At 37.7% G+C, this 25069-nt stretch overlaps 2 protein-coding genes across 2 annotated transcripts in view; one reads left to right on the top strand and one right to left on the bottom strand.

Moving 5' to 3' along the window:
* The window catches only part of vwc2l (von Willebrand factor C domain containing 2 like), a 31311-nt gene extending 29890 nt beyond the window's left edge, over positions 1-1421 (bottom strand). Inside the window, exon 1 of the mRNA XM_024287032.2 lies at positions 297-1421. The gene's annotated coding sequence lies outside the window, so the exon portion shown is untranslated. The remainder of the gene's footprint in view (positions 1-296) is intronic.
* bard1 (BRCA1 associated RING domain 1) overlaps positions 1-15108 on the top strand; it is a 71833-nt gene extending 56725 nt beyond the window's left edge. Inside the window, exon 11 of the mRNA XM_036209572.1 lies at positions 14447-15108. Coding sequence (XP_036065465.1) covers positions 14447-14527 — 81 coding nt within the window. The 3' untranslated portion in view covers positions 14528-15108. The remainder of the gene's footprint in view (positions 1-14446) is intronic.
* The last annotated feature ends 9961 nt before the right edge of the window (positions 15109-25069 follow it).

The raw sequence follows: 25069 nt of genomic DNA, 5'->3' as shown, positions 1-25069 counted from the left end.
TTTTATGTCTTTGGGTGAAAATGAGGAAAATTGCAGCCCCAGCTGGACTCTATTTTCCATCTATTGTTTAAAGTTATCTAATAGATTATGCATATTACATAAAACTTAAAAAATACACAATAGGTAGGCTCATTTTTAACATGTGTTTTAAAAAAATACATTCATAGTATATTTTTTAATCTTTATACTTAGACATCCAGATGTGGGTCACACAAAATTTCAATTTTTGAGCTAATATATATCATTTTAATCCAGATTACAGCCTTGGCGTGCACTAAGCAGTAACAGAAACTCACCGCGGTAAAACTGTTTGTTATTCCCTCGGTGTAGCGCCAGGAAAGCCAACAGAGGACCAGAGCAGATCAAAGATTGTCGCCTCCTCGACTGGAAACTTCACCATCCAAACGATAATTTCTCCAGGCTCCAGCTGATATCCCCAAATTCCCCCCTTTAGGTTTCCGAGCTTATAGCATCAATGGAAAACGAGTCTTCTGGAGACCTGTTTCCTCCTTCCCAGTCCACAGCAAATGACATCCATGAAAAAAGTGCGCCTTCCTCATGATAATTCATCCAACTCACCTTTAGTAGACAAAATCGCTGTTCACGCACAGCAGCATGCGGCAAAGAGAGGAAAAAAGGCTTAAGAAACCTGCAAGGGAGGGAAAAAAATCCCTGAGAATCCAGTCAGTTCAGTATTTCCACATAGATGTTGTTGTACAAATGCGACTGTACATCCAGGGGTGACGTGACATAATAAATCCGCACAGGTGCCGGTTAAAGAGTGAACAAACTAACGCAGGAGAGGAGGAAGGCAGTTACTGCTGGATGTTTGCAGTCGAGGCGGTGCTCATTGTGAGCAGGCGAGACCGAGGAGGCAGCGCTCCGACTTTCAGCACCTTGGAGAGCGACTGTCTCCTGCGTCCTGCACTGAGCAGACCAGAGCGCCCCCCCTCCGTCCCCCTGAGTCACCCACAGTCACAGCGACGCTCACCACTCGATGACAACTACATTGCTGGATCTGAATTACAATCGAAACTGGGTTAGGAGAGGGCAGTTTCCGGTTGCGGGTTTTGATGTCTGCAAACTGGTGCGCCTCTGACCATGTTTGTCTGGTCTTCAGTCCCGTGCACCTATATGTGCTGGTGTCGTCACTCACGACCCGCAGCCTGTTTGCCTGAGTCCCTCATAATTTGAAGCGCATTTCACAGAGACCCATTTGTATTCCGTTGTGTGGTGGATCGCAGGGGAGTCTGACTAGTCCCTACAGCAGCAGAAAAAATACAGTATGGCTTTGCAGCAACATCAGCTTTGTTTTACAGCTGGAAGCCCATAGGGGCCACTGCCTAACAACATTATCTTCACTCCAAGCTCATGAATGAAAAAACCCAGAGAAGCCCTTTTTAATTAGATATTTCCATGAGAAATCATGAATATTTTAACAACTGCGGCATTAGTCCCCAAAATGCTGCTTCCTTTTATTAAAGGGTAAAACAAATACAACAGAAAGTCCTGAGCGGGAAAACTGAAGAACATATGTGAAGCTTCCTCCTCCATCATGTTCTCTTGAAAGGAGCAAACACGTATTTGTGTTTAATGTACACTACCATCAATCCACAGGGTAAATTAACAGATCCTCCACGATGCACATGTCCTTCTAGGTCATATAAGCTGAACTGCACTAATTACATTCACCCTACAACATTAATTACACCTGTTCAACTGTTCCCTGAAGCAAACATCTAAGCAGCCAATCACGTGGCAGCAGTTCAAAGCATTTCAGCAGGCAGAGCTGTAAACACAACCCAAGAAAAGAGAAAAACAAAAGCAAGAAGGAAATGTTTTTTTATTTTATTTATTTTTGCCAAAATTATTACAATTCTCAGAATCAATACTTACAAAAATGTTTCCTTTTTTTCAGAATATTGACTGATTGTTCAGAGTGCTGCAAATCATTGCATACCCCATATTTTTTTTCTGTTTTTAGCTTTTATGACCTCTATGTTTAACCTTTTATCACCAGAGCTCCAATGTTTATGTTCTTTGATTTTCTATATTTTTTCAAAGGTTAACTTGATCAACGTAACAAGCACGAGCCGCTTTTCTCCTTCAGAATCTGCTGGAACGACGCTGATCATGTTAAAATGTTACAGTATGCTAAAGATTTTGTGTTCAAGAGTTAACTGTTTGTATTCAAATGTTGTCTTCCTTATACCACGACTTTCAAAGTCCCACACCAATCATCTTTGGAGCTTTTTTTAAAAGCCTTCCCAGTGGTCTTTTAATTTTGATTATCCAGTTTTTAGCCAAAATTTTAAAAACGGATTCATTTTTTTTTTAATTTACGTCCTTTTCATGCCACAAGAACATATTAAAAACACAAAAAATTATGATTTGTTATTGGAGTGGGGCTTAAAGGGACTTTTGCCTTTCTCTTTTAAATCCATGTTAATCAATTTTATCAGAAGAGTATTTTCACTTTGACAACTATCTTCTTTGAAGCGATGATATCTGAAAATTCAGGTAGATTAGTTGTTTTGGAAATACTCATATCAGCTCAAACAGCTCCTCCCTCTATGTTCAAAGCCAGATGGAGGTCATCTCAACTATGCCTGCACGCCTTAAAGCTCAGCAAGATGTTGAAGTGAACACACAGGTGAGCAGTTGTTACTAATGATGTGGCAAGTGGCTGTAATATATGGAGCTGGAGAATCTACAGCATCCACAAGCGACTAAAAATACATGGATGATGGCTACGATTGGACCAAATGACAGAATCTGAATGCAGCGCCGAGTCACCGTGGCTGTGAGACGGTGCAGCAGGAGCTATTGACAGGGATCATGGAGGGTTGGTAATCTCTGAAAGGTTGTCAGGTCTTTGAAATGCAGATAATGGCAAAGCTGCAATCACAGAAAAGGAAGAAAGGGGCTTTGGTAAGTGAGAGCTTGTCAGCTTCCAGGTAACACAGGCGAAGTGGAAGCAACTGTGTCAGCTGAAACATGAAACAAGCAAACACAGGAGGGCAAAGTGACTACATTTATTGCCGCGCTGACTCTTGAAATGGGGAATATTATGTCTCAAATGCGTTTTCACAAAACGCTTTATTTATCACTTTTTAATATTTGACTTTTGACCTCATCTTGTGAGTGCCTATCCCCTATTCTCACATCTAAAATAAATAAATAAATGTTATCCTTCAAAATGTATGTCTTGCCAGCAGACAGATGGGCTTTGCACCAGACTACAGAAATGCTTTCAGGCCAAAAATTTCAATTTGGCATCCGAATGCAAATCTTTCTGCCCAACACATCTATCTTTATCCAGGGTGGAACATCCATTATCCAGCGTACGCTACACAGTGTGCTTAACTGTGCACAGCAAACCTCATTCCCAAAGCTCCACCCCTTTCTCCACACACAGACATCTTGACTGTTGACCTGGTTCCTAAAGAAAAGAACACTTATGGCTTGTGAAGTCTATCGTGTTCCTCGCTCTTCTCATGCTATTGCTCATGAAATAACCAGTGCATATATCATTTATTAAACCCGACACTGCACTTGGGTAAATGTTGAATCCTAATATGTGATGTGTTGTTTGAGATAGCCAGCCAGCCAGCGCAGCACGCTATGGTCCATTAGGCCTTCACTCCAGCTCAGACTGAACACAAGGAGGATCATACAAAAACATCAGCAGCGTTGAGTAATTTACTAGTGCCACCACTTCTGCTAACACACTACCTGTGTCTTCCTGCCAGGTGAGGAGGAAGTCTTGTTGGCATTACAGTGCTTTCCTTTGACATTTCGCTGAGCCCCATAACAGAGGTGTTTACATCTCGGTCTTATTTAATGCGAGGCAAACAAGTGCCAGCCCACAGGACTGAGATCCAATTCAATCAGCTAATGGAAAGTGAGCTTTCAACTCCCCACCCCCTGCCTGCCACCAAGTCCATTTTCCTGCAGCAACACATTCACTATAGCAGAGTCTGCACCAAATGTTTTAATGGTTTCGCCATTAGAGCTACTATTATAGTCCACCAGCAGGTCCTAGGCATTATGTTTGGCCGCATCTATTCATGCAAACCTATTAAACAGAGAGCCACAAAGAAGGAAATCTGAGCGAGCGTGTGGAAAAGAGTGAAAAAGACAGGGGAGGGGAGGCTTTTATGACTCAAGGTTTTTGTCATATACACCTTTTTCTTGGAGTTTTCAACATTTCCACTATGTATGTCTAACATGGTGCTTTATATCACACACTGCACTGTAGCTTTCACTTACCAAGAATTCTGTTCATGGATTAGAATAAACACAAGTGATGGATTTTTTTTTTCTCTCTGACAAATATAATCCATATCTTGAGCTTCTGCAATCCCCTGCTGGTTCAACTAACAATGAAAATCCACATCTGCCTGTCTGATCCACGCATTAGCCAAAGAGTCCTGTTGAGTCTGAGTCGGAATGTAATGTAGTCTTCTTATTATCATAAAGAAATAAGAACACAAATCCTGATTAAATGTACTCCCACATGTAAAAACACACATGCACTAGACACGTCAACACACTTCAAGGAATCTTTAAATGAGTATGAGCCAAATGGAAAGTTTGAATAAAGATTATTGATATTCTTGATGCAAATATATTGCAAGCCGAAACCAGTCTCCTGCTCAACAAATATAATCTGCACCGGTTTTACTGCATAAAATATTTACAAAAACAATAAAAAAAAAAACTATCTAGTGCAAGACTATCTGGTGCCCTGGATTTTAAAGGCAATTCGGACACCATATTCACTTTTTTTTCTTTTTATTTTCTAAACGGCGGATATGACGTCACCGATTTCATAAAGGGAAAATCTAATCAATACAAATTTTTTGCGACATCTATTTATGACTCCAATGGGTTATTAAAAAAATACATTTAAACACATTTTTTCCCACTAAAGTTGTTGAAATGCACTGTGGTCAATATTCATTGATGTATTGAGCATCTATGCATACTGGTTTTTTGCAAAGACTTCTGGGAAATTAGATTTTGTAAATGCAGATTCAGACAGCACAACAAAATGATGAACACACTATATAGTGCACTATATAATGAGTAGGGAACAAATCCAGACATACAGTAGCCTTATGCCAAATATTTCATTACAAATCTGATATTGTCCATATCCAAAAACTAGGTGCATAACTGCAAACCTGAAATTCAACTCAAGACACGAAAAGCTACAGATTTTTAAAATGTGAGTATAGTCGTTTAAAGTTCAAATTTTTTGTCAATTATTTTTTTAACTTGCGAGAACCCACAGGGCCAAATTTTTCATTATTAAACTTTTTTTCTTGTTTTAGAAATTTTTTCCTTCTTTTTATTTTTATTTTAATCTCAATGTATTTATATATTTCTTTTTTGGCCTCTGTAATCGGTGCTTTTTAAAATGAACAAACCAGAATGAAATTGTCAAATTAATTTTAAAAACTCAGAAGAATTTTTTTTTCTTGGGTTCTACGAGGTTAAATATATAAAAAATGTAGAAATATAAAATATATAAAACAACTATATATAAAATACCAAGCAAAGAACATATAATTTCTCAGACTTAAATAATAGAAATGTGAGTTTTAATTAAATTTTATATTTTAAACCCAAATAACAGTTTTGAGATTAATATCAGAATTTTATTTGAAAGATTTGGTGTAAAGAACGTACTTATTTTCAAATACAAATGTGAAAATCTATGAATATATATTTACTATTGTTCTATCATTCACACAAAAATAAACCCTAAATAGACCGGTGGGTTGGCCTATTCTGCAACATCCTCACGTATCTGAAACATGAGGATAAATCTGCCAACCTTCTGGATGGAGGACTACCACTCTACCAGATGAGCCTAATCCCCACTGTGGCTGTTCATTTATGTTGAACTGTCTTGTGCAATAACTGTTTGAATGATTGTTTAGAAGAGTAATTAATTAAGCTGGCGAGTTATATGGACTCTTGTAGCGTTGGATGCTGCTGCGGTCCCAGTTTGTGCTTGTATTTCTGCGAGAGCATCTTCTAGTCTCAGTCTGTATCTGTATTTTCATTTGACCCTGCGGTCCTATAAAGCACACGCTGCATTTCACGGGACACTGAGTCCGATATTAAAATGGGTCTGCTAAGGCAAAGAAGGAGAGATTTATTGGCTTTTTGGGATGATCTAGCATGTTGGTCGTGGGGAATAGGCAAGAAATGCATTTGCTGGGTTGGGCTTGCTGGTGGTTTGTGGGTTTCCCTCCGATGCTCATTATTCCAGCGGTGTGTAATAGTGCCCCGGTGGGTGCTGGCATTTTTACCAAATTCAAATAAGAGCCCTTTTCTCCTCCCATTGAAGACCTGCAGAGCATCTCTCATTCGTTTTCTCCAATGCCTTACAATGATTCTTCAGGGGGGTACTCAGCACTGAGGGTGCACCGCTGTGGTTGGTTGGCTTTTAATGACTGAGCTGCCTAGACATGCAAATAGAGCTGAAGCAGTGTGGGCCTGAAGTGACCCTTCGGCATAGGAATAAATTGCAGGGTGGTGAATGCTATGCTGTAACGTAAAGCCAAGTTCAAGACATGAAAACACTTGAGTTTATAAATATTCTCAAAGTAAAACTATTAAACTGAACCAAGAAACACAAATAATCACAGATTTATTGTACAGAGCTGACTCAGAATCAAATTTTCCTTTGTAGAATTTAGGATTTCCGTCTTCCAAGATTGATTGAAACATCAAGAACTGTTTAAAGGAGTGTTTTTTTAGTCTAAAGGTACTATTAACAACACTTGATAGTGTTTTATCCAACTCATCACACTGTTAAAGGTAGAACAAAACTCAAAGTATTAAGGTGAAAAATCAACAAAAAAATTAAAGGTAAATTTGTCATGTGGATTTCTATACTATGACGCTTTTTTGTTTGAGGTCTTCCGGCTTAAGCTTTCATTTATCACCTCATCCACATCCAAAAGAGCCAATTTAAAAAATTGTGTCACTTGAGGAGATCTAAAATTGATGAGATGTTGCATGAAAACATGAAAGAAAGTAAACTATGGACATGTCCAAATTCCTTCCCTACTCCCAACATTGTGCGCGATGCCATTTCATAGAGCTGTCTGAATCTACAATTCCAAAACCAAGTGCCCTGGAAATTTCCTAGAAGTCTTTATAAAAAAAAAACTAGCATAAATCGATGATCACTACGTTAGCAAATATAGATCACAATGCATTTAAAAGTTGTTTAAATGTAGAATTTTTAATAATCCATCCACATTTTCATCACCAGAACCCAGTAGAGTCACAAATAGATGTCGTGAAATGTTTGAATTGATAAGATTTTCACTTTGTAATATCAGTGACGTCATATCTGGTGTTTAAAAAAATAAAAGTGAAGTAGTGAGCATGGTGTCCGAAATGCTCCTAAAATCCAGGGCACTAGATAGTGCTGCACTCTATAGTTTATAGTAGTTAGGGATCATAGTGGGAATTCAGACATCGCCCATGTATTTATTTTTTATTTTTTAGTTAAACCTTTCTTACGCCTTCGTCACAACTGCCCTTTTAGGTGGATACTGACTGTCTGTGGGTGAAAAACAGGCAACTCGCATGAAATATTAAGATGGTAGAGCGCTAAGTAGAGCGAAATGCTCATGCATATTTTCTCTATGGGTATGCTGCTGGTGACAGGTTGTAGCAAACATTTAAACAACACCTGAGGCAGGCGGTATCCAAATCCAGGCCTTGAGGACCGGTGTCCTATGTGTTTTCCAACCAACCTGCCATTGAAGCTCCTCATTGGCTCAACACACCTGATCCGATCCAAGCAATCAGCAGCAGATAAGGCAGGGTTTCTGGAAAACCAGCAGTTGGCCTGGATTTGAGCACTCTACGACAACATCAACTGTATATAATCAACATTATCCTTACAAATACTTCATGATACACTTACTACATGCACGACACTTGAACATTCAATTTTCATGACGTCCCCTGAGGTGGCAGCAGTGCTTCCTTTAAGATGTGACCCTCCACAGGCGTGGACAACCCATAAACCCACAGCCCCTATACAGGTCAAGCTCCATAAAGGTGCATGCAACTAAAGCCCTATAGTGACACACATAAGCTGCAGCTCCTGGGTTCCAATGCTAAAACCTTTTAAAAAATACTGCTGTTTACAATAATGAGACATGTAATCCTCATAAGCTGTGTTCAAACAGCCACAAAGATAACATCTGATACTGTAATCCTCAAAACACATATCTGCTAAAGGGTTACATTCATATACCAAAAGCAGGTTCTGTCTGGTTTAGTAGCATACCTTGTTTTGGTACCACACGTGTGACCAAAAAAAAGGAGACCTTTACTTGTCAGATGTTACAATAACTATGCTATGTGTTGAGAAAATGAGGGCGAGCAGGGACCTGATTAAGGAACTGTCAGATGGTGCACTCTCCTCTTGAAAGGGAAGAAAGGTGGAAGTAATGGAAACACTAATACCTTGGGGTCGTTGTGGAAGCCGTCAGAGAGCATTTACCGCACAAGAAAGGGATAAGGGTGATGTGTTTTCTTGGAAAGCTGGCATAATTTAATGGCTGAGAAATGATTGCAGATGTTTTACAAGCCTTTGGTGGTCAGTGTTCTGGGCTGTACTAAGGAAAAATGACTCTCTGCAGCTGAACAGGGCTGTGAGGTTGACTCTAAAAAAAGGTTTGAACAAAAGAGCTAAGTTCAAATCTGTCACAGGAAGTCATTTTCGATTCACTTTTCTGCCAGCAAAGCAGTGCTTTCAATGGCGAGCTGTTGTCACCGAGTTCATCCATCAACAAACTCGGGAAATCGGGCTGTCCAACTGCTCCTTTAGGAGCGGAGGAAGTAAAAGGTGGAGACTGCTGCTTTTGCACGTCACTTCACTCTTTTCATTTAAGTTTAAAGTGTTCCCACCGCCTATTTTATATTTAGCTATTTTTAAGGTCAAAGAGGCAAAACACATTATATAATATTTGAGAAAAAAATTATTTTATACAACTGATGCTGCCTGATATTGTCATCGGTGACCTTGCAATGAACTTACTGATTTTTCTACCTTTATAGTTTATTATTTATTAGATTTTTTTACTTCTTATAAGCTGATAAAAATACAAGAATGGGAAATATTTCTGCTTTTTTTGTGCCTCTTTCATGTATGATGCATATTTTTCAACAACAGTTTTCAGCGTGTGACTGTTTGTTCTCGTCATTGGCCTCCTTCACAATATGAGTCAACCAAATGTTGTTTATCTTCCATTCTGCCGCGGTGTGAGAGTTGCTTGCCAGTTCTTGTTGCTAATGGTTGCCCAGTTTTATCCAAACATGTATCTGTTTAATAATTTAAAAAACATCAAAACAAAACAGGCTCATGTTAAAATCCATTCAAGTATTCTCTGTAAAATCAAAATATTTCCTACTGTTTTCCTGCTTTAATACTTCTTTGTCATCTAATATCATGGTCCTCTAACATTATGAGACTGTAAAGTTTCATTGCATTAACTTGGTTTGCACCTGACAAATTTCCCTCTGATTTGGTGAGGAAGAACGGAAAAAGTTGGATATCCGACCCTAAAATGTCTTCCCCAAGGAGATGGGGTTGCACTTTATTGTCTTTGCAGCACTGCAACATAATTGCCAGTATCTACTTACAATTAAATCTACAGAGTTAAGTTGGAGAGAGATCTCAGAAAATACAAGATGAAGCTTAACTATGCAAGCTCATGCATTAGTGGAAGTATGACAATATGAAAAAAAAAAAAAAAACTTTTGTCCTGTTTATCAGTTTTAGAAATGTGTCATGTTTGGGCAAATAATCGTACAGTGATGCTTTGGTGGGTTAAATAATATACAATGACCAACATGGAGTTTCTTTTTTAAAAGAGATAAAATTATCTCATAAATCTAGGTTGCTTTTCCTTTAATGATAAAAAAAATTGCAGTCCTTTGTGACATTATTAGTGTAATTACCAAAATTTGAAAACATGCTTTAGGATAAGCGATAACACATTTTTTGTGTGTATAATTCGAAATGCAAATATATCTGTAGGACTTAATTGATGTAGTATTGTACCTTGGTTTATTTAATGAAAAAAAATAAATGACATTGTTAGCAAAGTGGTGATGTCTCGTTAAATGTTTTTCTTAACAGAATTAACACAAATGCTGCCAGCAAGCATCTGTGCTTTACTGTAAATGTAATCCTTTAGTTACTTTTGTTAATCCTGCAATACTGTTGGATGGTCCCAAAGACTCCACTTTGTTTATAGTTTTTTCCCTTTGATGCTTCAACCCACTAAAATCCAGATTTTTTTTCCTGAAAATTGCATCAGTGTCCTAATGGTTGATTATATATTTTATTTTTTTTCTTGTGAAGAGCAGTGGATTTCTCCTCTTTATTTGCTATTAATAAATAACTGTATCTTTCCAAGAGCATGATTTATTTAAGTTTATTTTTATAGTCTTTTTTCTCTTTTGTGTGTGCTTTAAAATTGGATTCATCCGTTAAAACTCTTACTGGTTATCTTGACCAATTTTTATCTGCCTAACAAATCACATAAATGCTAACATTTCATCAAACTTCTACCAAACAACTCGTCTCACTCCAAAATGCATTCCCTATGGCATTTTTTTTTTGATTATACAGTTTTTATCCAATATTTTTTTTTTTTTCCGGGCATAGTTTCTGTTGAGCAGCAGTAGTTCATTTGAAATTTGCCTCTAAGGTGTGGGGAGAAGCAGAGTAAGGTGGCCCCCACTTCCCATCATCCATCTGTTTACACTCTCCCACTAGCTTACAAACCCTCAAAACCAAAAATGGCGAGCAATATTAAAGCTTTCCAGCCGTACAGTTTTGAGCCAGATGCTAACTTAGACGAGGAAAACAGAGACTCGGATAGGTGTCCACATCCGAATGGAGTGGAGTAGGAAGTATGTGGCTTGGTGTTGCAGGTTCTATGTCGCAAACAAGCTTTTTCCAACTGCATTTTCTGTCTGCTCCCAAATAACCATGATTGGAATAAAGAGATTCTCAGAAAGGCAAATTTAAGCTTAATTTTCATTATAAATGTCCTCTATCATGAGAAAAAAGCGATTTGGCGACCAAACAAGCAGCAACTAAAATCAAGAACGTTTGGTATCAGTGTGTCATCAATGTAAGGGAAACAGGTGTGGGGATTCATAATTTCATACAGTTGTGAAGATGACAAGGCAGAACCAGAAGACCAGACTAATGGAACTGGACATGAGTGCAGTTGGGCTAAAGCAAGAACATAAAGCTTCAAGTTCGGGGCTAATTTGGGGCTAAAAGAAGCCATGGGTTGAATTCCTTCAGGTCATGCTACCATAACAATTCTAAATGTATTTATCTTCTACTCTAATAGCATTAAAGTGATGAGATGAAAGCCAGTGTCCAGCATAGAGAACAACCCACTGAAGGACAAAAGGTGAATGGAAAAAGAAAGATTGTCATCTGTGTGATTGTGTTTTTGTCCACTTCCATTGGTCTCTTGCTGCAGCTCAAGGCTCCAGTAAGAGCTATTAAAGACTTATTTTATCTAACTCGTTACTTTGACTTAATGAGATTTTATTCTTCTCTTAGGTATATAGAGATTTGCCTCTGGACTTTTCCTTTGAATTCATCATGAGGATTTTAACTATGCGACCTCGTTGAGATGTTTATATTCAGAGCACTTATTTTAACATTGATTAGTAAAAATATATTTTGTTTTTAATAATTCTGTTGAACACTATCCTCTGTATCTCACATTAAGTTAGAGCTGGCGTGGGCAAACTTTTGGACTTGTGGGCTACAAGGGATTCTAAAATTTGATAAAAGGGCCGAACCAGGAGCAGATGGGAGGCGGGTTTTGATAATTCCCCTCATAAGATAAAGAAATAGAATGCAATCTGGAAAATAAATGTCTTCATTTAGATTGAAAATAAAACAGAACACTTTGGAGCTTTTATCTCAAAACGTTGTTCTCACTTTCACAACAATTGCAACAATAGATTGATGTCAGGGAAAAATGCAAATTGTGTTGGAATGATCAGAAAAATGACTGTCGGACGTGGAAAATACACACAAATGTTAAACAAAACAAAATAAAAACAAAAGATGGTAAATTTAGTGCGCCATCTATGGGGAGGCACCAGAAAATAAAACAATAATAAGGGTTAGAATCCTAATTTATTCAATTTTTGGCGTGCCAGATTAAATAGCTTGATGGGATTATGGCCCCCTTGCGTTAGAGAATACGTTTGTATTTATTTTTTTTTATCTGCACGTGTTGAGAATCTGCATTCTCTGACCTAGCAAAATGAAAAGTATGAAGAAAAACCTCTTTAGGATATCTTTATTTTTTTTTTTTCCTACATGTGGTTATTTGTTAAAATTGAAATAATTTTCAGTTTGAAGGTTTAACAATGAAAAAAAGACATCATAAAAGATTATTGTATTCACTCTAGTTGCTAGCTACATTTGAGCTGTAATTAACTGACTTGGGCAACCTTCTAAAATGGGATGCAGTGGGTGGCTTAATAGCCATAAAGTCGACCCGAGTCTTCCAGCTGAGACTGTAAAATGATCACAGGTTTGACATACTTCTGGCAGAAATAGCACAACCTTATTCCACTTGGAAGTTAGTTATTACAGAACTTTAAGTTGGTGCAGTTCGAGATCTCAAAGAGGAAGAGGAAGTTTTTGTGCAAATTCTTTTATTGTTTCACAAAACCCTGCAGATAATTCTGAATGATTGACTCAAAGTATTCAAACCTGAATTCAAGTCTAAACTCTACAAAGTCGGTTCAAGCATATGCTAACTGTTGAACTCACTGCTCACACTGATCTGTGGATATTTGTCTAATGATGTGTGATTTTAAGTGAGCAGCTGGTTGCTTCTTGCTGGACCGATGGTTATCCAGTGGCACATAAAGGAGTGACTGCACATTTTCCCTCAATCCTTTCATTCTCTGCTGCATAAAGTAAATCTCAAGGGAGTTTTCAGCCGTATCAAACTCTCTTTGTTCCATAGGGATTTTCATTCAAATCTCACCCAGCTCATCTCCCACGTCTTTATCTTTCCTTTTTTTCTCTGTTTAATGTCACTGATTACAGGCGGTGCAGAGGTGGGAATAGTTCCCCCCTGAGGAGCTGGCATCATTGTTGCAGAATGTAGATTTATGGAGTCTACTAAAAAGACCAGGTTTCCCTGCATCAGAGACATGCGTTTAAAGAGGGATTACAAATGAAATGCGGACCGATTTAACACGCAAGTGTCTGCAAGGTGCAGCAAGCCTAACATCTGGCAAACTTAAAGCAGTCATTGCTTCTCAATTTATGGGGATTACTTTCCAAACATGCGTAGTCAGTGCTTCCTCACTTGTTGACTAATAGTTCCCGGAGAAAAGTGATGAAAGGAACCAGAAAAGCGTAACAAATAGGATTTCTCATAGGTATGCATTTTTATTTTTCAATTATCTAACTACTATACTAACTCATCCTCAAAATACAGCATAATCACATGAAAAGATGGTTAAAACTGCAATTACACAACATTTTGGTTGGTAAGGTTGGAAGATGGTATTGATTATATTTATTTAAAATGATGAAACAACAGATTTTTAAACTGAAGATTCTTCAATGTAGTAAATGTATATTCAAACAATCCACAAAGTATCTGTGCAGAACCATTAAGATGTGTCTAACAAAAAAGATTCCCATGAAAAAAGCCTTTCTAATTTAAAATAATTACCTAATAAAAGCATTTATGGTAAAAACTACCAGTTGCTTAGTTATTAACACTTTAACACTAAAAACCTAAAGCGTTGAGTGCTCGTTTATTGTAAGAACAATGCAATAAATTAATCAGTCTTTTTTGTACAGTTTAGCGTGACTAAGTGTTCTCCACAAGAGCATACAGAAGCAATAAAACATTTAAACAGGACCAAACGAAGCTTGTAATATGTAAAATGCAACAAATTGCAATTTAATATTACATGTTTGTGTAAAGAATGCATGAAAATAAAGTTTTCAATAGGGAGGAGGCTACTCATGGCAACATAATAAAGATGAAGTAACACAGATTTTGATTTTATCAGTAGCTGGGAGTATAAAAAACACAGTTTCGCAGTAAAAACCTCACTTTACAAAGATCTGTTTTTGTCACTAAATGCTAAATATTTTTCTTTATATTAGTTCACCTCCAGAGAACATGGAGATAGGTTTCAAAGCATGTAACACATCATAGTACACTGAAACAAACCTTCCATTTTTCCATTGAATAAGAAGGACAGGAGTCACCCTTCAATTTGTGAAAATCTCTGTTCCTTGCCTGTCATAGATTAGTTGGCTCCATCTGGTCATTCTAAGAAAGCAAAATCCAAGTGTCTGTACCATTTTCTCATTTTCTAGGTCACCATCAGTCTATGCCGGGTTACAGTCATCTCTGGAGCCAATCCTGGCAGTCAGCAGGCGAAAAATGATGGTAACTAATTATCTTCTAGGACCAGTACAATGGAAGGGATTTCAGAATTGTTTGCAAAGCTGCTCGGTCAAGAAAAAAGGCAGAACCAGCAAGTCAATTAAATATTGATAAATGAAAATGGGGATCAAAGCCTATTTTTTTTTCTTTTTGAATCATTAACAACACTGTAGAGTGATAGAGTAGAAAAGATAGCAGGAATTAAAAGCATAAATATTACCAATTTAAAAATATAAGGAACGGAAGATATTGTAGGAAAATGCAAAAGTGGGATTTATTGTTAGTTTGCTTTAAACCGATTGAGATATGGAGGACAAAACCCTGTCAGAAAGGAAAAACACTTCAAAAATCTGGAAAAACCACAAAACTGTCAGATCTAGCCTGGATGTAGGTGATTACAAGGGACATCAACAGATAAGAACAAGGAGTTGTCATGCAGAATCTTTTGTTGAAACCTTACTCTACTTTTACAAGAAGAGGTGTAACCTGGCAGGTGATTAAAGATTCAAAATTTCAGACTCTGCCCCATTGGTTCACATGAATAGTTTACATCAGTCCAAATCCAAGAGAATACGATCTGATATAAAAACACTTAAAAGCTGATTTAATATCTGAGAATCCACACCTGTAGGAGATCCTAGAGGACCAAGATACAAGACAAGAAAAAATGGACACTAGAGTGGGGAGTAATGTATGTGGCTTAAATGAAGGGGATGAAACATGGAGTAGATGAAGCCTTATTGCATGAAGTAAAGAGTGGGAAGCCTGGAGAGCTGAAAAAGTGTCTGTCTGACCTGGATCTGGGCTGAAACCATGAGAGAAATGCAGGGAAGTCAACAGCAGGAAAAACAACCATAGCAGGTGAGAAGTTTGTGTGCAAGACCATTTAACACGCAAGCAAACTAGGCAATAAAGGAACAAAAAGGGGAGGTGGCTCGCAAAAACAGGTCGCTACCAAACGAAAAAGCATTTATCACACTCCAATAAACTCTAACAGAAAAAAAAGACAATAAAGAAAAAAAAATCAAGGGTAAAGATTAGACTAAAACAGAGAAAAAACAAACAAAAGAATCTACAGACCATGACCGGAACAAAAGAAAAAACAGCCATGACAAACAAACCCACGCTTACAAAGCTAGTGTCCAGCAGGGACAAAAAAAACCAAAGGAAAACTGTGATGTGTGACAGGCCAGCATAAAAAATAAAGACAGCGTTCAACTCAGTCTCACCCTGTTTTCTTTCTGTTTATTCTTCATGCTGTCAAAGAAACAAGCTAACACATGCAGTCGAGGAGTGGAAAAATGCAATGCTTGGTCTCCAGTTCCAGGCGTCACTCACACTGTGAGTGTCGAAACAGTTTTCTAAAGGACAAAAAAAGTCTGGAAAAGCATTGCAAGACCTTTTTTAAATACAGTTGGGACAGATTTTTTGTTTTTTTAACATGCTCTTGTGCATTTTTTTTATGATGAAGGAAACTGGATTTCTTATCAAGAGCATACAAAAAATACTGTTTGAAAAAGTTTGTAGTTGTTCAGTACAAACTACAAACGGCAAGCCATAAACTCCCTCTCCGCTCCATTCTGACGCATCCACTTGTAGATAATAGATCCATGAACATCTTCATTTTCCTGGTCTAACTGTACAACTGGATAGGTCTCCATTTTGGGTGATAGGAATGATAAGTTGGGGTTGTGAGGGGCTGTAAGCTAGCAGGAGATAGTAGCTGCATTTACATGGAGACAAGTTATTAGAACAAACGCCTGATCAGAATAAAAATGCGTAATATAAACAAACCAGTCGTCGAATACTCTGACCTGAAGAGACTCATTTGGATAAAAACTTCCTTCCGATGGAGAAAGATGGGTTATGCCAATTTTTGATCTGAAACTATTTATTCCGATTGTAGGTCATTGCATGTTTTGATGTGCTTTCAGGTTACTTCATTTCTATTCTATCTGCTTGTTTCTGCGTTTGTTATTATAGGGGGCTTATCTTATTATTTTAATACATGTGGGGGCAATGGTTTTTCTAGTATTTTTATTTGTTTTATGTACAGCCCTTTGAGCTGTTTCTTCACATGATAGGGGGTATATAAATCCGCAAGGATTTAGAGAATTATATGCGAACAGTCTCTTAAAAATAATAATAATAATAATAATAATAAAAAAAAACACTTATAAGATCGTCTCACTCTATGCTGTTTCTTTGTTTACAACAAAACTTGCTTCTATGGCCATTTCCAGGATTTCAGATAGTTCTGTACATGTGAAAACTATTTACTTCAATAAAATTTTTGACATTAGTAAATATTTTTTTATAACTGGATAAAGTTTTTCCAGGCCCATGTACGCAGTTCTATTCTCATCTGATCTTTGATCTGATTAAAGGCATTTTGCACATGTAAACGCATCTAGTGTAAATCAAAGGATGATGGAAATATTTGCCGCTCTGCAGAAAAAATGTCCTAGAAATCGACACATATCACTGGGGACACTTCTACTATAAATCAAGAAGTGATGGGAGTGGGGCTTTAAGTGGGGAACCCCCTTTCATATCCCTTGGCCACTTTTTAGGACTCTCTTTTCCAGAGTTTTTCTAAACAAAATCAGTGGATGTTCTCTTTAGTGCTTCTAGAAGTTTCTTTTGGCTTCAGCCCACTATGTGAAGGAGGAAGGGAAGCAAAAAAAAAGAGTTTTATTTTCATAGCAAGTGAATGCATTTGCCAACTCTTTTATGACATATTTCATTTTCTTGCCTAAGCAGGAGACCTGCCTTCATTGCACTCAGAGCAGCAAGAGCAAAGGCTTCGCTGCAGGCGGTCACAGCGGACACCTTGAATCCATCAAGCGTGTGTCAGAAAGGAGGCAATGCTAACTACACCACACATCCTAAATAGGGGATAGAGTGACAACCACTCAGTGCTGTTAGCCACTGCTCAATGAGAGATTATCCAAAATATTAAATGTCTACAATAGTCATAATCCTCTGCTTTGCAGAAAAGGATGAGTTATTACTGAGCTATACCTCAACTGAGTTATGGCTCTCCTTCTGACTGATATGCTGATAACTGCGTTCATAATCATGATACAAGACTCACCAGGCTGGCACTAAAATTGGATTTTAAGGCGACAGTAAAATAGAACACACTGGACCGGTAGCCAACATGTTCACTTATGAAAAAAGTCTGCCTGAGCACACAGCTAATAAGGAAGTACTGTCCTCATTTGGATGAAACCTTTAGATGTGTCAATGAGAATCAGAAATCCATTGTGATTTCTGCAGATTAAAAACTGGTGAAAACAAAGTCTCAGTTACTGCTTATATGGGATTACTGCTTGGTTCCCATTTAAGTATTTATTTATCTACAAAAACATGCTGAGGATGAAAAAACAACAAAAGGCAATTACTTGTGCACAAAAGGGAAAACACCAACCTCCAAACTGCTTCAATCCTGAATGGATATAAACTTTATTTTTGTTTAACCAACGTCTATGCTGAATGGTGGCTCGGTATGACTGAGACGACTATCAGGCACATTTTCTTGCAAGTTTCAATTAGGCTGAGATCTGTGACTATGGGGGCCATTCATCAAACCATCCATTGACCCCTCAAGCCATAAAGATGTCGCCGCTGTCATCCTTCATCCAGATAGAAGTATTTCATTTCAGGCCAAAGGTGATTATTCAAACAACTTTGTATTGATTGGCAGTGATCCTTGCCTTTAAGGTTAAAAGTGGGCCTAATCCATGCCAGCAAAGTGTCCTTCACAACATAACAGAGGAGCGGATGGACTCCTTATTCGTTTATTTTTTTGTGTCACTTGCCCGTTTCTCCTATTGCAATTCCTCACTGTGAATCGGGAAGAAAAACAGAAAAAAGTAGAATCAATAAATGCACAGGGTCTTGTTCTGTGGGGAGCATGTCAGTCTGTGCCAAAATTTTGGGTCAGATGCTGAGATGTTTGACAAGAGAAAACTAAAAAAACTTTAACCTTTGTGAAAAAAAAAAAAAAATCTGATATGTCACACGTTCAAGTGACTGCTTCCAATTACAACTCAATACAAAGCACATATATGCGTGTTTCAGGATTTCGAGTACAATACTGTGTTGCTTTTAGGTTTGTACAAAGTGTGCAGCCATTGAGCGCGTGCTGTAAGTGAAAGCAATTAAACTTTGTCCTGGCCGAGACTCGGCTTTGTAAGTGACATATGGGTGGCGTCCTTTTTAAAGCACAAAAGTACCAACCGACTGAAAAACTGATCATGAACGAGAAATTAATATCTGAATATCTGACCTTTGGTCACCGGTGGAAGTCATATCCAGAGTATTTATATACTACATTTCCCAGCTGCCCCAGCTGATGCCGCTCAGCTGACACTCGTTGACAATCATCCACTTGAGATTTAAGCAGCACACAGAGCCTTGCTCAGTGCGAAGTATTGTTTGTGCCACTCTGCCTGCATTACCGAGCTTTTCCTCCTGGATCTGATCTTCTGTTTACCTAACCCTGCTTGATGATTGTGTGCCACCTGGCCAGACCCTCACCTGGACTCTGACAACTGTAGTCGCTTCTGTAATGCTCCCATTCTCGTGCAGACCTCTGCCTGTGTGAGCCCGGTTTGACTTTGTGGACTTTTAGGTGTGCTTGGCTCCTGTCTTCCTGCCTGAACTAACAAACCTGCTGCACGTGGAACCATCTGTATGTCCGTTTGTGACAGTGATTACATAAGATCACGTCTTTCATAATGTGAAAGAAAAGGCCAGGACCAAGATTTGCAAGGCTTTCACCACTTCGTCATATCGCACCAAGCCTCCTCCAACTGTGAGTACACGTGCTGGTATCGGGTAGCGACAGACCTGTGTGAACACCTTATTCTAAAAAGTACGTTAAAAAAGTTGTGTAAAGTGGGTTCTTGAACGCACCACACGTGCCTGGTGTGTATATGGCTTTAGATGTAAAGACAGAGTGACGGCTAAAGTCAGAAGGTCAAACTGCTTCTTTCGACAGTGAGAAAAGTCTAAATTTGAGTAAAGTTGTGTGCTAATTGACAGAAAGAGGCTCCATGAAAAGATCAGAGGAATCAGACAGATTGTGGAAAATACAAGGTGTTCCAGAGATGTTTGAAACTACAACCTTTGGACTAATTTAAAATGACAAAACAAGAAGATAAATCTGACTAATTGTGAGGATTCTGCTGTTAGGTTTTGGTGATGTTTCTTCAGTTTTTCTCATTATCTGGTTAAGGCTGATAATCATCCACAGCTGTCTACATTAAGTTAATTACCTTCAGTGTACTGAAGAGTTTGCTTTTCAGTTCATCATTGTCAGGTCACCTGCTTTTTCACCCTTTTGTTTCACTTTTGTCATGTTCAAGTTTATTTAATACTGTAAATGTTTAAGATTTTGACATCATATCATGGTCTCCTGCATTTTGTGTCCTACACCACCAGTTCCTAGAGTAAATTGTAATGTTTTACAATTTTTAAATTAGCATATATTTTTCTGGAAGACTTTTTAATTGTTATTTAATCTTACAACACATGAAAAAGAATGCAACCCAATAGGAGCTTTTCAAATAGGCTATTATGTATTTTATTAATTCACCTTTTGATAAACATCTGTGCATTGTTTTGCAAGAGCCATCAAAAACATGGCTTATTTTATTTATTTATTTATGCAATCTAATATGTTGAAGCCCATTAATCAGGTAAATTCACACCCTAAAATTACAAATTCACCTTATAAATAAAGAGAGGTGCATTATTTCAAGTTTTCACAAACCTATATGCTAAGAGATAATGCAGGAGTCAGCAGTGAGAATGTCAAGGTGTGGACAGGAAGTAATAAAAAAATAATTTAAAAAAATATAAATTCAACAAAATGTGCTAAATTTAAGCATTGAACCACGAACAAATGTAAGATGGAATAAAAGTTTGTCGGATGGTTCGCTGTAGTACAATGAGTCACTTTTACTGGAAAAAAAAAGTCGTTTAATCTGATTATTTTTACTTTTTGTAGCAAGGTGGAACTTTTACAGTCTGAATGTGTTTAATGTCGTGATTTTAAACTGGAGGTTTACTAGTAAACTTTATGGATAGATGGGTGTGTTGCTGAGAGGATAAAACGGAGTGGCAGTTAATGGCAGCTCACAAAACTCCAGACACATTCTAGTACAGACAGAGATAAATCTGAGTGCAGAACATCAGCTATATTTTCTGCATTAGAAACCATGGCATGTTCCTTCCACTTCAGTATCCTGAAGGTTTTTAAAAATACTTCATAAAATGCAGAGTGGAAGGACAGAAAGCAGCGAGAGAAGGACATTTTTAAGACTTCGGTTTTATTCATGAAGTGTGCAGGCCAGGCTGTTCTCATGCGTTACGATGAGTTCTTCTATTGCAAAGGAATATTTCAAAAACACAGCAGTGGGCGACATAAAGAGAGTGTGTTCTTGAATTCCTATAAAAAAAAACCTGATAACTTGAAGTGTTTCCTTAAGCATTCATTCCTGTGAGATCTAAGTGTTCTCTTTTTTTGCTTCCCTTTTTTGCTTTTCTGATAGCGGCAAACTATGATCTTACATTGTTTTACTTCCCTCTGGCTCTTTCTTTATGTTTGTTTGTTTTTCCTTTCAGCTGCTTCCTTCAGGGGTCATCACCCTGCCTATGTGATTTAGCTTTAGCATCACAATAAATGCCCTTTGTTAACCCCTTCTGCCACCTCCATATGGAAGACAATAAACTACAGCATGCATCTGCAGAATTGACGCTATACTTTAACCACAAGTCATTCCAAAAATAAGTAAAAATGACATTGCAGCCATATTTTTACTCAAATCTACGGTGGCCCTGAAGTGCAAATCACACTAACAAATCACTCATCACAAAAAAAAAAAATTACAGATTACAAAAATTAAAACAGTATATTTCAGAAGTCAAAATGAAACAAAAGAAGAAACTGGAAAAAAAGTAGGAACTATGGGACATCACTAATTGGATAAGGTTTGTTTGTCATTTCAACCGAAAGTTATTTAGAATTCAATGATAACTTTATTAGTATTTGGACATTGACGACGCCTTTGAAAGAACTCAGTCATCGTCATCCAATTGTAATCTCCCATAGTACCGTTTCTTTGTGTTTCATTTTTTTTAACAATCCATTTTGATTTCTGCAACAAACTTTTGTTTTCTGTAACATTATATTTTTCTTTTTGTTGTTTTGGATTGTGTTTAATGTGTTCCTTTTTTAATTGTGACAATCTTCAGAATGTTTTTTGCGTTGATTAAATTGTTAGTGGACTTTGGCCTTCAGAACCACCGTACAAATCCAAAAAAAGTACTTTTATTTGAAAAAAATTTGCACAAATTGCAGATGGTTTTCAAATCTATATGATGCCTCAGTAGTTGTGCATTTTCCACAGCAAACTATGAAACCATTCACACAGTATTTTGTGCTATTTTGATCATGACTGATCCCCATCGACTAGCTTGAAATTCAATTTTTGTTAAGCCAAAGCTCCTTCACCGATGTGAATGATGGACTTTGTTATTGAAATTGTGAGTGGATGTAGTTCTGCTGCTGCAACTTCTCTCTGTTAGGGAGTATTGGGTAATATTTCCTCCTCCCGGATCAGGGATGGTACATTCTTCCATGCCGGGCTGCCTTTCTTTCCGGGGCTCAATAATAAGCCTGTCAGCTTGATTTAGAAAGCCTGTGGCGGTATTATGAGAGACACCATCAGATTTACAATATATCATAAATTGCTAGCAATAATGTATAAATCAATAGAGTTGTGAGCTTAAACTATTTTCAGTTTCCTTTTCTTCTGTGTCATAGCTCAAAAGAAGGGCACAATTCAACTGTATAGAGGTTGCACAATTTATTGTATTCCGCAATGACACAACTATAATTGGACAAGAAAAAATAATTATTCAATTAAATGTATCAGTTTTGTAGCTATAGGTATAATAAACATTATGCATTGTACATACGTTTTCACAGTTTGATACATTTAATATGACATTTTTTTATTTAAAACTGTTCAATGCTGTAGACATGTGTGGAATTGTGGGTTTTTGACGAGTTGTTGGAAGTTTCAGACATGGACGTCTGCTAATGTGTGCTCATTTCTGTTTAGATTTTCAATGCTACATTTCATCGCCTGGTAATTGCTGGAAGAGAGAAGCTGTATTGCAGCCTCCCTTTTGTTTATCTCACGCCTCAGTTGTTTTTTTTTTTTTTTTTTTTTTAATTCTGAAGGTGTGGTAAATGCACTTATCAAACACATGCACACTGATTACTCACACCGATGAGCAACAAGGGCTCCAGAGAGAGAAAAAGACGTAAATATATTTCTTAGCTAATGCACAAGTTATCCATGATGACAAAATCTTTTTTTATATCAGTACCCAGAATGCTTTGCTTGTGTTTTTACTGCCTGTGTCTACAGAAATATATATGTATCTGAAAAGTTTTACTGGGTGCTTTATTGTTTTCCAGCATTGACAGGTAGACTGGAGAGTCCAAATTGTCCCTAGGTATGAGTTTGAGTGAATAACGCTGTTCTAAATGTGCTAAATCGGAGTTCTAAATTCTAGTCCTTTGAAGCTGTGATGAACTTTTAAACATTATTGCTATCATCTGAGTGGAAGTGCTCAATTTGAGGATCATCTTGACTGAACGTCCATCAGTTACAAATGAGCTTATTGTCCTTGTGATGAAGGGCAAAAAAAGAAGGGCATAATTATTTTCACCATCATACCAACTTGACAATCAATCCATATTATGTCTTACAGGTTAAAAACACAACCTCTTTTACCTCCTACAACAGCGTGATCTTTGTCTTGATTATTTTCAAGCTAAAGTAATGAGACATCTTCATATACATGAAGTAGATTCTCTAACCAAGTGTGAATAAATTAGGCCATGCAGTTGATTAGATTTCTGCCACGAGACTGGAGAGGAAATGAAAGCTTTTGCGTCGCCAGGAGGTCACAGAGGGGAGAAAACCATAGGCTGGGTTGAATGGGTTCCTCAAATCTTGCAATTCTCTGTCTGGCATGGAGACATGGGAAGTAAACAGGGCGTTGGGAGTCTGTTAATCCTCTGCATTATTCAGCCATGAGTTTTGTTGAAAGGGTCAGTGATTGACTTTGATTCAGTCGGTTCCCAGTTCAAAGGAAATACAAAGATGCCAATCACAGTCTCGGCAGGACTTTCCTGCTATGAATGGATGCAGAACAATGCCTTCTTATGAAACTCCCAAGTTATAATTGCATGCCACCCTGCTTGTAATTGCAATACAAATCTGCATGATTTACAATATAACATGGAAGACATGTTTAAAAAAAAGATTTACAAGAATATTCAGTAATCGGATAGCAGGTTGGGGAATATTGATTTAATAATCAACAGATTTAATGTGATATATTTAAAAAATCCCGGGAAAGGAGTTTAATCAAATTATTATACCATAAATAAACTGTTCACATCTCTCAGTTAGTCTATTTTCTTATCCAGTTCTGAGGTCAAAGAAGAATGTGCATACCACTTCATGTTTTACTGTATGTTGGCATGCAGCAGAACTGCAGATAGACAGCAGCTTGTAGCTAGATTTACCACAAAATATGTCTTTGCTTGAAAATCCAGTTCTAGAATGTGAGTAAAGATCTATTTGTGATACAGATGGATGTGCATGATTTAGACCAGGGTGTCCAAAGTCAGGCCTCGAGGGCTGCCCTCCTGCTGGTTTTACAGTAACCCGGATCTGTAAAACCTGGATCAGGTGTGTTTGGACAATAAGGAACTTCAACGGCAGATTGGTTGGAAAACATGCAGGACAGCGGCCCTTGAGGACTGACTTTGGACACCCCTTATTTAGTCCATAATCTTTGGAGGTTACACTCTGGGTAGATGACCCCTAGAAGCTGATGCTGGCTGAGGTCCAGATCATGCTATAGTATCATTCCAGGTTGAAAACAGAATGTAGAATTGGATGTAGGAGGGCTGGCGAACAATGCAGTGTGAAAACCATCTGATATCAAAGACAAAAAAGGATCTTAAATGCATGAAATGAAAAGGCGGAAAAGGTCTAATAGACTATGGAGTGTGGAATAGTGTAACAGCGTATACCTGGAAGTGCAGAAGATCTTTATTATTTAAATTGTGTCAAATCTTTACATAACTCAGGGTATTCATTATAACTTGGCGGAAAAATGTTTGAAAATGGAACATGCCAATTAAAGAAATCCAGTTACTTAACTCCTTAACAAATTATGTTGCTGTTTGAATGTGACACTATAAACGCACTGACCCCGGCAATTGGTGTTCAAGCAACCAATTTCCAAGAAATCTCCATGTAAACCTCCTCTTGCTACCGCGTGTCGCTAAGCTAATTTTGAACCCCCTTTTTTGGTGTTACGTACAAACTGGGGGTTAATTGAAAGCATGATGAAATTGGCAGACAAGTGCTAGTAAACAGTAGAAAGGGGAAAAAAAGGAAAAAGCCCCTTCCTTTCTTTGACAGTAGAATCCGAATACCCAACTTTCTTTC

The sequence above is a fragment of the Oryzias melastigma genome, linkage group LG21, assembly GCF_002922805.2.
Source record: "Oryzias melastigma strain HK-1 linkage group LG21, ASM292280v2, whole genome shotgun sequence".
In the NCBI taxonomy this organism is placed as follows: domain Eukaryota; kingdom Metazoa; phylum Chordata; class Actinopteri; order Beloniformes; family Adrianichthyidae; genus Oryzias; species Oryzias melastigma.
Note: the sequence above shows the minus strand (reverse complement) of the source record. Positions and strands in the feature narration are given on the sequence as shown.